The sequence below is a fragment of the Callithrix jacchus genome, chromosome 13, assembly GCF_049354715.1.
Source record: "Callithrix jacchus isolate 240 chromosome 13, calJac240_pri, whole genome shotgun sequence".
Classification (NCBI taxonomy): Eukaryota; Metazoa; Chordata; class Mammalia; order Primates; family Cebidae; genus Callithrix; species Callithrix jacchus.
Window position 1 is genome coordinate 6,092,556 of NC_133514.1, and position 13,573 is coordinate 6,106,128.

Here is a 13,573-nt window from a genome sequence, read left to right on the forward strand (position 1 = left end):
ATGTCATGTGATTTCAACAAAAATCCAGTCAATTTATTTTGTAAAATATTACAAGTGTTTCTAAAATTCATATGGAAATGCAGAGGGTCAAGTACAGCCATGGTGATCTATGTGAAGAAGAACGAAGCTAGATTATGGTACTGGGTCTCAAGATGTGTTATAAAGTAAATTAGGAATTAAGTTAGAAAGGCACTGAACTAGATAGGCAAATAGATCAATGGAATGAAATCCAGTTTGGAAACGGATCTACAAAGATCTAGTTGTCTAGTTACTAAGTTTGTACTACAGCGTAATAAAGAAATAATTCACTTTTCAACAAATGGTCAATTGAACTTAACTATGGGCAAAAATCTATGACACTTTATTCTCCATACCAAACACAAAAATCCATCCACGATGGAACAGAGACGTAAACATGAACAGTGAAATAAGTTTTCTAGGAAAAAAAACTAAGATAATATTTTCATAGCATTGGGGAGGCAGGATCTCGCAATCTGGACAGAAAATCACTAAAGTCAACCTTAACAAAGGATGTGGCATAGCATACATTTAAATACAGAGTAAAAATTTGTTGACTGTAAGGAAAAAAATGAGTAAAAATGATGATGACTCATTGGAATTAAAAACCTGTGTTTACGAAATCATTCCAATATGAAAAAAAAAATGGGCAAAAAACTTCAACTGGCAATTAATAAAAGAGAATATTCAAAAGGCCACTAAACATATAAAAAAGTGTTTACGTTGATCAGTCATCAGGGAAATGCAAATAAAAACCTATCACACACCCAGTAACATGGCTAAAATGATAAAACAATCAATCCCTTTGTTGTTTAGAAGGTGAACTTCCTGAAACTCTTTCATATACCCCCTTTCAGGGAGTGAGGATAAGTATAACCACTGGAAAGCCGACAGCACCTAATACTGCTGAGGGTAGGATTCACCGTTACCCAGCAATTCCCGGCTTCAGTATATGCCCATGGAAAAAGCACACGTACATTCACCAGGTAACATGTCAAACCGTATTCAAAGCAACACAGTTTGCATTAACTCCAAACTGGATGAAAACAACCCAAATGTCCATCAACACCCAGAATGGATAAATAAATTATAGCATACTGACACCATGAAATAGCTAACTGTATCAATGGGTATGAAGCCAGACCCAAAATGAATCATACAGTACAATTCCATCTCTCTCTCTCTCTGTCTCTCTCGTTCTCTCTTTGAGACAGAGTCTTGCTCTGTCAGCCAGGCTAGAGTGCAATGGAGCAATCTCAGCTCACTGCAACCTGTCTCCTGGGCTCAAGCAATTCTGCCTCAGCGTCCCAAGTAGCTGGGATTATAGGCATGTGCCATCATACCCGGCTAATGTTTGTATTTTTAGTAGAAATAGGGTTTCACCATGTTGGCCAGGCTGGTCTCGAACTCCTGACCTCGGGTAATTGGCCCGCTTTGGCCTCCCAAAGTGCTAGAATTACAGGCATGAGCCACTGCACTCAACAACTCTCTTTTATATAAAATTCAAATTGAGCAAAACTCTTCTCAAGTCTGAATGTGATTATCCTGGAGAAGAGATAATTTGAATAGAACTCGAAGGCCTCTCCTGAGTCCGGATAATTTTTTTCTTCTGCGAACAAGCTGCACTTATAATTTGTGCAGTTTTTATGTTACATGCCAATGAGAAGCTTGCACAGATGAACAAACATGCATGCTGGTACCATGGAGTTTTGCCTCTTAGAGAATGCCTCATATCTCCAACAAAAATTATGATACAACAAAGTTTAAATGTAGATAAATATCAGTCATTTTTTATTCAAATGAAACACTGCTGAAAGTCAAAATGCCATACACAATTCCATTAGGTAAAGAAAGTTAAGACACGGAGTGAAATGTGGTATCATCGCTAGGTAACTCCATGATAGGAGATACAGGCATGTGAGGAGAAGCACACACCCTCCAATGCGCAGTGTCCCAAGGTCTGACAGATACAAGAAAAGCACACCCCCAGCACAGAAGGACACGGGTCTAATTCTGCCTCATGGAGTCAGGGAAGGCTCTTGTCCAGCCAAGAGAAAGCAGAAAAAAAAACTCAGGGAAAGGAGAGAATAGGAATTGCAGTAGAAGGAGAAGTGCAAAGAGAAGTCACTAACCACATACATTCACATGTCAAAAAAGTCAACATAGGAAAGCTATAAAAAATATAACCAACAAAATGTTTTGAAAACCCTTTTTTTTCCTGGTCAGATTGTTAACAATGAAAAAGCCTTTGTCTGGTTTCAGAGAGAATGGGGAGATGCCCCATTTCCGTGTACTGCTGGTGGTATATCTACTCCTTTTAGAGGCAATTTGGTAATGGCTATAAAAATTCAAATGTGCAAACATAGCAAGTACAGCTTTAGAAATTTATCATGAAAAGTGCCCTAGCAGCGACATGCAGGGAGGTTGGTAGCATTACTTATAACAGCAAAAGAATTAAAAACAACCTGAATATTCCAAAAGGGTATAGTTTAAATAAGTTATGGCACATTCACACAGTGGAATACTATCCCATAACTAACTAGGATGGGGCGGAATTACAAATTAGGATGTAAACATTTGACCATGTTTATTAACTGAAAATAAATGTTCAGAATAACATGGCATACAAAATAATTAAACAAAAAGATAAATGAACAAATTAAATTTTATATGTTTCTATTTGCATAGAAAAAATTATACAAAGGTATATCACCTTTTCAAGCGTAGTTTTCTTTGGTGTCTATGATTACAGAAAACTACATTTAGGGCCGGGCGCGGTGGCTCACGCCTGTAATCCCAGCACTTTGGGAGGCCGAGGCGGGTGGATCACGAGGTCAAGAGATCAAGACCATCCTGGTCAACATGGTGAAACCCCGTCTCTACTAAAAATACAAAAAATTAGCTGGGCATGGTGGCGTGTGCCTGTAATCCCAGCTACTCAGGAGGCTGAGGCAGGAGAATTGCCTGAACCCAGGAGGTGGAGGTTGCGGTGAGCCGAGATCGCGCCATTGCACTCCAGCCTGGGTAAAAAGAGCGAAACTCTGTCTAAAAAAAAAAAAAGAAAACTACATTTAGGGTGTTTTTTTTTTTCTATAGAGCTTTATTATTTCAAAATAAAGGAAAACAAATAACCATAAACCACACCAAAGAGTTTAGCCTGCATACAATGAGTGAACAAAAGTTTTTGTTTTTATGCCAAGCATAGGTGAGTGAAATAATTAGCTCTGCTTTATAGAAAGACTTGTATTAAGACACATGAAGATGTTCACAGCCTTTGACCCAGCAAACAATTTACTAGGCATTTATTCTAAGGAATTATATAAATATGGGCAAAGGTTTACTTACAAGACTGCTTGTCACATCATTATGTACAAGATGAAAAATTAGAAATGGCCAGGCATGGTGGTTCATGCCTATAATCCCAGCACTTCGGGAGGCCGAGGCAGGCAGATCATTTGAGGTCAGAAGTTTGAGACCAGGCTGGCCAACATGGTGAAACCCCGTCTCTACTAAAAAAACAAAAAATTAGCTGGGTGTGGTGGTGCACACCTGTAATCCCAGCTACTCGGGAGACTGAGGCAGGAGAATTGCTTGAACCCAGGAGGCTGAGGTTGTAGTGAGCTGAGATCACGCCACCACACTCCAGTCTGGGCAACAGAGCGAGACTCTGTCTCAAAGAAAAAAAATGAAAGAAACAACAAGCGAGAGAGACAGTATTTAACGATGCACGCCCACACCACAGAATATATATTGAGGCACATAAGACGCTTGCCAACATGTTAACATTGATGTCTATAAGGGAATAATACATAATTTCTTCATGGGTGTTTTTAAATTCTTTTCAAAGTCTCTATATAGACATTAATTTAATAGACATAAACATAAACTTTTTAAATAAAGAAAACAAACCACATTGCTTGGAGTGTGCTCAGTGAGAGCAAGGCAGCCATTGCAGGGTGGTCAGTGAAGAGGTCTGGTGAGTTAGGAGGGGCTGCACAGCGAAGGAGCTGGGTAGTGGGCAGAAAGGAGAGTTTGGGAGGCTTCAGATGTGGTCTGAATGAGACATGGAGATCACAGGAGTGTGGGAGCTAGTGAAGCTTGCCATGCATGTCTTGACATGTGGATATGATATTAACAGAGATGATAAGTACAGAAGATAGGTAACTGATGGAGAGAAATGATGAGCATAGGGAAGGACATAGGATAATTCTGGATGGGATAATAAAAACAAATTTTTATGTTGACGTTTTAACTGGGTCCTAAGAGAGGGGAAGAAACTGGAGATGAGTCAATGAGGAGAAACTCAAGAGTGTGTGTAAAAAGAGAGCGCCACAGTAGCACAGGCTGTGGTCAGAGATCAGTCAAGGTTTCTTTGTGCTGAAGTATAAAGTATCCACGAGCAGCCAAAGATACATGTGTAAAGGTATAGTCAGCCAAATTCTAGAGGGTATTTTGGTTCTGGGTAAGGAGCTGGTGCTTGTCAATGTACGGTGGGGATGTTTGAGAGAATGGAGAGGGAAGTCCAGTTGAGAGAAGATTAGGGTAACAGTAAAGTCATGGGAATTGGTAATGGTGGGTAAGAAGAAGAAAGGAAACATAAACAGACAGAGAAATGACAGACTCTGGTATCGGATTCCATGCATTTTTTTTTCAGTGCCCAATCTGAAGAAATCTCATGTAATTTATCAAAAGAATTCCATGAGATATACAGTCCTGTGTGGTTTTAGGTGGAAAATTATTGGATATTGAGAAAGGAAAACTAAGCAACAGAAGGCAACACTAAAGATGAAACCTCCCATCCCTTAGAGGGAGACATTAACACAAATAGGGAATCGGCAATGATGATGATGAAATGTGAGGAGCTGCGGAGAGAAGTCAGGAAGTTTGGATCAGCCTCCACAATTTTATCTTTTGTGCTTTTCTGATCCGGAAATATCTCTAGAAGTTTCTTTAATATTTCTTCCTGGAGTCACTTTTTTCTTGGACGTCTCCATTGTTCTCATCACAGGCAATTTCCTCCCTTACGTGCCTGCATGCTCCTTAGTTGAGTTTCCCTGGCTGCCTGTCTAAGGTCTTTCTCCACAGCAATGGCAGTGTTCCCGTCTCAGCTACTTCTCCTGTAATTCCATTTATGTGTGATTGGAGTTTACCCTCCCATGATAATCACTTTTCACTTCATTACTGCATGTCCATTTTTCTGGGCAATTCCTTTTTTGGAGAATCCAATTTTGTAAGACATGAAGTGCACTGATCACTGGGAGCAAAGAAGACAACACAACTACTCTCTTTGCTGTCTGTGCATGCACTGAATAGCAGACACCAGCAGACACTGAAAGAGGACACCAATGAGGAGGATGTGCCTTGCCGTCCACACGGTGATTTGGGTACTGGAGAGCTCAGAGTGTCCTTCATGTACTTCCTCACAGTTTATGTATCATGGCAACTGAAATGTGAGTGGTGTGGTTGGGAGCTGGTGTTATTTAACCAAACTGTGGCAACCGAAACTGTGTCAGAACCTTGCAAAATGAGTGGGTTGCAGATTTCTTCCCTCTGACTCAGGATCTCCTAAGTGACCCATGCCCAGCAGCTGCTCCCAGAGCCCCAGATTCAGGGGGTCTGGAGCAGAGGCATAGGGAAAAACTGTAGACCTCTACAGCTCTTTTTTTATTTCCTGGCTGAAATTCACTTAACTTGTTGTTTCTTTGCATTGTCTATAAAAAATAAGGGAAGGGTCTATAGTGATCTTGATAGGAATGGAGAAACTGGATATGCTTTGATTCCTGACTGGCCCTATACCTGTCTGTTACATATGGAAAATGCACCCCCTTGTGGTTTATGTACAGAGGCTGGATATGGAGACTGGAGATAAATGTCTAGTTTTCCTCATGAGTATATTTCCTATTGAATCTGGAAGGTTAATCAGAAATGGATTAATAGTCCTAGATCTCCAGTGCAGATTTTAATCTCTCTACAACCTGATGATGCCAGGAAGACAATTCAGGGCAGGACAGCAGGCAGAACACCGGGGTCATCAAACCACGTGTTACTTTTTCTAAATGTCTGCATAGGAATGCTTTTGACAACCTTGATACATTTTTGATATGCCTCCAATGTTTTTCATACTATGTGAGCTTATTAAAAATAATTCCCTTCAACTATACCACCAAATGCAATTTCCTGCTAACAATTAGGAACAGAAATACATTCAAAGTGAGCTTTCTGGACAATTACACTGGCAGAAAAGCAATTAAATCTTAGGAATAATGTACACATATGGTTATGTAAAACATAGCCTTTAATGCTGCTAGCTGAAGTTTATAATGCTGTTACTTCTATTATATAAATCACGGCTCTGCCTGGCAATGAAATATGCTGGATCTCTTAGAGAAATATTACCACATAACTTTCAATGGGGCTAAACTTACTACAGTGTCTTGTGATTAGACTTTTAATTAAATTTGGCTCAGATAATTGCTTTATAGCATATATGTTAAAATTACAAATTCTTCCAGACCCAAGTTCCCCATAACAATAACTATTTTGGGGTGTTCTATTACCTCAAACAAAGAAGAATTGCACTATATAAGCAGAAATTGCTCTGGGCCTCAATGAAATCCATACAGCCCTGTGATAATTGGCCTAAAGTATTGAAACAAGCCTTTTCATATATCAAAGGTCCTTCTGCTTATTCATCCCTAGAGAGTCAAAGTATTTACACTAAGAAATCACAGTATAAATGCATAGTAATGATTATATTTATATTAAGGTATTTTAAATAGCTGAATTAATCCCTGGGTTCATGTTTATATGACTGATGTATTCCCCATTTTCAACTTAACTTTATAGGTAATATTGACTATGTTACTACTGAAATAAATAAAACTTAAACATGTCAGCTAATATCAAGGCTAAGACCAGACATCATTTTCTAAGTCTTAGTACAATTTATGTACTGATTATGATTTTTCCAGACTGCCTTACTAAAAATTGCATTTATATTTTTAATGACGGGTGGTATAATCACTGAAAACATTTTGGGATTAAGTTGAATGTCATTTGAGGAAATTAATAATAAACACTAATACTACCCTCTTAACTTCCTTAACAGAAGAAGTTTACCCTTTAAATTTAATAGACATATTTATAAATTTGATAGTGAATACCCTCATATTAAAAGATATGTATAAGAAGAAAATTTCTCCAGAAAAACTCATTGATGTATGCAATGAACTTTTCTAGAATTTTAATTATTAAATATTAAAGTCAGTTTATGCTATAAAAACTGCACATTTTTATTAACTCATTTTTTATTAACTTATATTCTCTTTTCTCATTAAAAGATAAAGTATGAGATCCACCTACAAAGAGTGAATCTATCACTTGATTTGCATTTAGAGAAAGGCAGCACTCACTCTAATTCCAGAAAATTAAACCATAAAGGAAATTGTAAGGAAAACAAAAATTTGTAATCCTTCTAAAAGAAAATAAATTTTTTTAATATAAAGTCATCCCATTATCGTAGATGATTTCCACAACTTTTCAAAATCAAAGCCAGTGGAGTGGTTTTTACATTGCTCAAATCCAGTATTTATTAATTCAGAGTTAAGAACTAATATTTAATTTATTTATTCACTTAAGAGTGCAGTGGTGTGATCATAGCTCACTGCATGCAGCCTTGCCCAAATGGGCTCAAGTCATCCTCCTGCTTCATCATCCCAAAGTGCTGGGGTGACAGGTGTGAGCCACTATGCCTGGCCTATTTATTTCCTAATTCCAAAAGGCCTTTATTGACTTTCATGAGGAATGTGAAATATTAAATCCTGTTACACTGATATACCTTATGGTTGTCCCAACAGATCAATAATCATCAAATTAATCATTTATCTTAAGAACAGACTAATTTTAAAATGAGTTATTATAAAATAGTGTGTCCTGTGGCTTGAGCATCTCCACCAAAACTCATGTTGAAATTTAATTGCTGTTGTAGCCATATTTAAAGTGGGAGCCTTTGAGAGGTGATGAGGTAGTAAGGGCTGGGCCCTCCTGCAGGGATGAATGCTGTTTTGATGGGAGTGGGTTAGCTATACTGGGAGTGAGCTCCTGACAAAAGTGCAAGCTTGGCCCCATTTCCTCTCTCTGTCTCTACTGCACTTCCTCGCTGTGTGATGCTCTCACCTTGTGGACTCACCATATGCCAGTGTCATGCCCTTGGACTTCCCAGCCTCCAGAACTGTTAGGCAAATAAACTGTTCTTTATAAATAACCCAGTCTGTAATATTCTATCACAGCAGCAGAAACACCACCCTAAGATACCTGCATTCTAGATATTCTTTAATTTTTCTTCTTGCTCCTTTGAGGTAGTAAGACTATTTCTTACACAGGGTCTACAAGTGCTTATAGTTTGTACCACAAAAGTTCAATTCACTCCCAAGTAGTTAATGCAACCAAATAAACAGTGAAACACAAGAATTTCAGAGACATTAGATGTCAGATGTACAAAAATAGTGTCATCTCACAGGATATGCATTTCCCTCACTCCACTTCATCCCACCTTACTTTTGTTAAGTTACAGAGTTGTAGTGAAATGTCTATGATATCTACGGAATATACATTACTAAGCTTGATAGAGTGGCTACTGTGAAAAAGGACATAAATCATTTGTTTATGAATATTTTTCATTCTTCCACTTCCCCAGAAAGACACTTCTTTGATTTATTTTTGTTTCTGAGACAGAGTTTTACTCTTTCGCCCAGGCTAGTGTGAAGTGGCCTGATCTCACCTCACTGTAACCTCCACCCCACAACTTCAAACAATTCTCCTGCCTCACCCTCCTGAATAGCTGGGATTACAGACACGTGCCACCACGCCCAGCTAAGTTTTATATTTGTAGTAGAGACGGGGTTTCACCATGTTGGCCAGGCTGGTCTCAAACTTCTGACCTCAAGTGTTCACCTACTTTGGCCTCCCAAAGTGCTAGGATTACAGGCGGTATGAGCCACTGTGCCCAGCCTGACTTTGACCTCCTTCTGCTGCTGTTTTTCAGCTTCACAAATGTGAAGGAGGAGCTGAAGCAGCTGGGCAGATTCATTTAGTCTTTGTTGGGCACCTGAGACATGCAGGCTAAGGCTACTGGAGGCCAGAGTTTCCCAAAAGCAAATTTTGTACAGAGAATTAATAACAACAACAATAAACAGAAAGCTTAATTGAAGGAAAAAGAAATTTTAAGAAATATTGTTAAGGACTTTGTGTCCTCTTCATTTTCAACAAGAACTAAAAATAAAGAACTTATTTTAAAATTACCTTTTGCCTCATGTGGTATGGCTTTTGAGACAGAGTTCTGACTACTTTAAAAATATTAAAGATAACTTACTGTAAAAATACTACTTTTTGCTGGTTTAGATAACTCACCATAATAATGTGGAACTCACTATTGGAAGTGAACTGCTTAAATGTTTGCATCATTTTCTGAAATCTGCAGTGATTTTTTACTTTAGATCAGAGCACTTCCTTGGTCTACCTCAAAGTTACTTTGGTATATTGCAAAATGACACACATTGTTCCCATCCGTGTGCACAAGCCCTTTTAAAATATGACTTTGCTTCTTTTCTATTAAAGGAGCGGCACAGTGTATTTCTTCATAACTTGGGTCTGGGCTGGCCCTGAGACTTGCTTTGACAAAGGGCACCTTAGCAAGTATGATGCAAGCAGAAGTTTGAAGTCTGTCATCCATTGCTGCTACAACCTTCCCACCCTGACCAGCCCACCACAGGAACAGAAATCCGGTGGGGAGGGGCTCCTACCTTCCTAACCATCCCATCTGAGGCCCTCACACCTAAGGAAGGTCATCCTGGACCACTCATCCCCAGTCAGACTCACTCAGATCAGAACAACCCAGGTAACACACACAGTCATGATGTTCTCTCAGCTACTAAACTTGGGTAGTTTGTTAGGCAGCAGAAGCTAACTGATACCCTCTCATTTTGTCTTTATTACATAGGACTTAATGAACGGTTTCGGGGAATAGCAAAGTCACCAAGTGAGCCAATAAGACATTCAGCTACAGCTTTACCTTCTCTTCTTACTTCAGAAACTTTAACCATGGACATCTGGCGTGCTGCTATCTCTGCTATAAGAATAGAAGGCACATCTCTTTCCTCAAATCACTGAAACCGAAATAAAACAAGTACCTAATGGTCTTTCCCGGGTCTGCCTCTATGATCCAGGTGCAGTGGAGGTTGTTGTCATAAGGAGCTGGATAGCCGGGGGACAATATTCGTCCTGATGTGGCTGCGTGGATTTGACCACCACATTCGGCTGCAGAATTCACAGAGAGATGGGAACGTTAAACCTTCAGGCACCATACGTTTCTCTTTAGCTATTTTTCAAAACCAGAGCCATTATGTCTGCATTACACACATAGAGAAAAAGAATCACATCATCTATGGCTCCTGATCATTTCTTTACTCCTTCCACATCATTAACTCTGTAGAAAGTCTTTATCCTCCATGCAATTAAAGTTGAGAGCATAAAGCAATAAGATACTCATGTGATAATTTTAATAATAACACTGTACCTAGAGTCTCCATAAAAGAAAACTAGAAATCTGTCTTTCATACCTGAAAACACACACCCACAGACACATGCAAATCTCAGAATACATAAAACTCACACTGGAAAGTGTGATTAAATTCCTCCTCTTTTCTAATAAAGGAAGTCAAAACAACACAGTGCGAGCACCCCAAGGCTCGGCTTCTGCACAACAGCCCGCCCGGCTTCCACACTCACCTACGCACGAAGGCAGCGGTTTGTCCCACACTCTCCTGTCTCCACTCAAACAGGTCAGCGTGTTGCTGCCATGCATGGCATACCCTGGGTTGCAACTGTACAGAACTACAGTGTCGGTGAAGTGGCCTTCATCACGGATCCTATAGCCATAGTTAGGGATACCTGGATCCTCACATTTCACCAGATCAAAACCTGCAAGAAAGGAAGGGAAGGAAGGAACAGAACTCAAGACAGGGTGTACATTTGCCTTAAAACAGAGACAAAACAAACAAGGTTGCTAAAGCTCCTTAAAGGTTAGGGAGAAAAAGGGAGATTGTGAATTTACAAAGAGGAAAGGAAAGATGGGTCTGTACTGGGGCTATTTGTTACGCATTTGTGATTTCTTAAGGTTCGATCACCTTATTTGTTCTTCCCTATTCACAAGCTCTTCTTTTCCAAAGAGCTCCACAACTTCACCTGCCTGTCCAAGCCTGCAGTCTGCACACTGGATTCTCTGCTGAGCCCCAGTACCCTCTTATGAATGGGTTGCTCTGCTGCCTCTATGCCCCTCTCTGTCACAACCCAGACCTCCAAGGAAGAGCAGCCACCCACGGGCACCGCCAGGGTGCTCTGCAGAACCTGACAGCTGGCACTTATTCTATCCCATCCTCAAGAGGCGCCCACTTTCCCGACAGCTTCCTCCAAACTCCAAGGTTTCAACTTTATGGAAAAAGAAAAAGTTGTTCCTGCCCACAGAAACTGGGGGCTCCTGAATTACTGCCGACCACAGTCCTGATGGTGCATGGTTACGAGGCTCTTGAGGAAATCTACATACAACAGAAACTCCAGAAATGAATCATTATAATGACCTCATCAAAATAAGCTCTTAAACTCACAGAAATAGATGACGGAAATGAAGATTTAGCTTCTGCAGTACTGAGAGCTGTATATCGCTTTTATGATAGGCAATATTTTAAGGCCATCTGTGTAGACAGTCTTACAGGAACATATTTCTCTTCATATCATGATGCAAATTTTGACAATTGTAAGAAGGAGAGCTGGAAACTTGAGGGCCACATGGTCTGTTTACTTCTATTTCCACTTAACTTTGAATGCTTCCTTTTCTCAAAAAGAAATTAAATTTTAAAATGAATGTGTGACTTTTGCTAAGTCCTCCTGTCAAGTTGGAGTCTGAGATGCCTTCCATTGAGGAAAACATATTCTTAAATTCACAATATAATTTCACCCTGCTGATGTCTGAATAATCAAGACTGAGATTTGCAACTTGGTGTAGGAGAAAGAGTAGGTGCCTGATCCTTTACACTCAGTGGCTAAGAAAACCTTCCATAAGGTTTCCTTCTATAAAGAGTCACTCTTTACCAACTATAACGTTATTATTTTTACAATAACTCTGATCTATTTAAGAGACATCAACAATTTTAATTCAAGATTTCTGGAATTCAGGAGCTGAGGAGTATATCGATTTTGGTGCAAACCAAAGGAATGTCCCCAATGTCCTCAAAGGGGAGGCAGGAATTAGGGAGAAGGTTTCAATCATCTCCAGTTTCAGAATCATTCAAATATTTGATAATCTTCATCTGACTGCACAATGCCAAGAAAACAGGGCAGGAAAGAAGACATTCAACTGTCCCATCATATATGACAAAATCCATGATTATTACAGATTATTCAGGGCTCACTTGTTTTTACAGAGAGCAAAAACAAAAAAGAAACAAGAGTCTTTATTGTTGTTATTGTTGTAGTGTGTGTTACTGGGTTTGGGGGTTTGGAAGTGACAACATCTGAACAGTTCTTTAGAAAGCAGCCCTGTCCGAGACGGGGGATGACCACCAGCAAACGAGAGGCAGAATGACTTGCTGGCGGTGATGATTCTCCCTGACACACCTGGAGAGTACACCTCACTACTAACAACAAACATCCTCCAAAATGTTGCACCACCTGGAATTTACATTAGGCATGCTGCGTACCAAATGCCACTGGAACACAGAATTGGAAATATCCATTAGGCACAGAAAATCAGGTGTAAAAAATACAAAACAAAAGAATTCAGCACCTATCCCTATTATCAGTACCACGGGAACAGGATCCTGGGAAAATTTAAAGGTCTCTTTGAGGGGTGAGGGTTACCCACGCTAACAGGAAACACAGGTCCTGTCCATGAAGAAGGAAGCTGTGAAAGGCAGTGGGCCCAGGGGACAGCGGGATTCCGCACCCAGCACCCAGGAGGTGTCGACCTTAGCAAGCTACACTCACTGTCACCTGAGCTTCTCATTCTTCACGGTGCACGAGAAATCTAGATTTTCTTCTAAAGTTTATAAAAACGTTGTTGGATGAATACATATTCTGAAAGGGAAACTCACTGAGGTCCAGGATGAGATTATTGAAGCTGGCTATTAATAACATTGAAATAACTCACTGATTTATTAAGGTTTAAAAACTATATGTGTGCCTGGCATTACTGAGACTTGCCTACTGGCGGTGAAGTCTGGTGTCAGACTCAGAGTGCGGGAAGAGTTGGAATATTCCATGCAATGCTTCTAATTAAGCTCTGAAACACACACACATCTGCTGAGGATGATGGAAACCTGCACGAAGAAGTGGTCAAGGTGACCAGAGAGGCTGCGCAGCTTAATAAATGGGGTTAACATCAAGAAACCCATCAAGGGTGGAAACCATCCTAAGCAGAAAACTGTGTAATATACCTAACTTTGCAAATGTCTTAAGTTCACCTAGCCTACGATCAATGTGACTAGAGTTGGGCAGAATCATG

General features: G+C 39.8%; 1 protein-coding gene across 4 annotated transcripts in view; it reads right to left on the reverse strand.

The window, feature by feature from the left end:
* CSMD1 (CUB and Sushi multiple domains 1) overlaps positions 1-13,573 on the reverse strand; it is a 2,142,320-nt gene that overhangs the window by 382,401 nt on the left and 1,746,346 nt on the right. For all 4 annotated transcript variants that reach the window (XM_035269622.3, XM_017963591.4, XM_008979004.5 and 1 more), the window contains 2 exons: positions 10,804-10,995; positions 10,206-10,332 (listed from right to left, as the gene is read on the reverse strand). In XM_035269622.3, the coding sequence (XP_035125513.3) occupies positions 10,206-10,332; positions 10,804-10,995 (319 nt within the window). The remainder of the gene's footprint in view (positions 1-10,205; positions 10,333-10,803; positions 10,996-13,573) is intronic.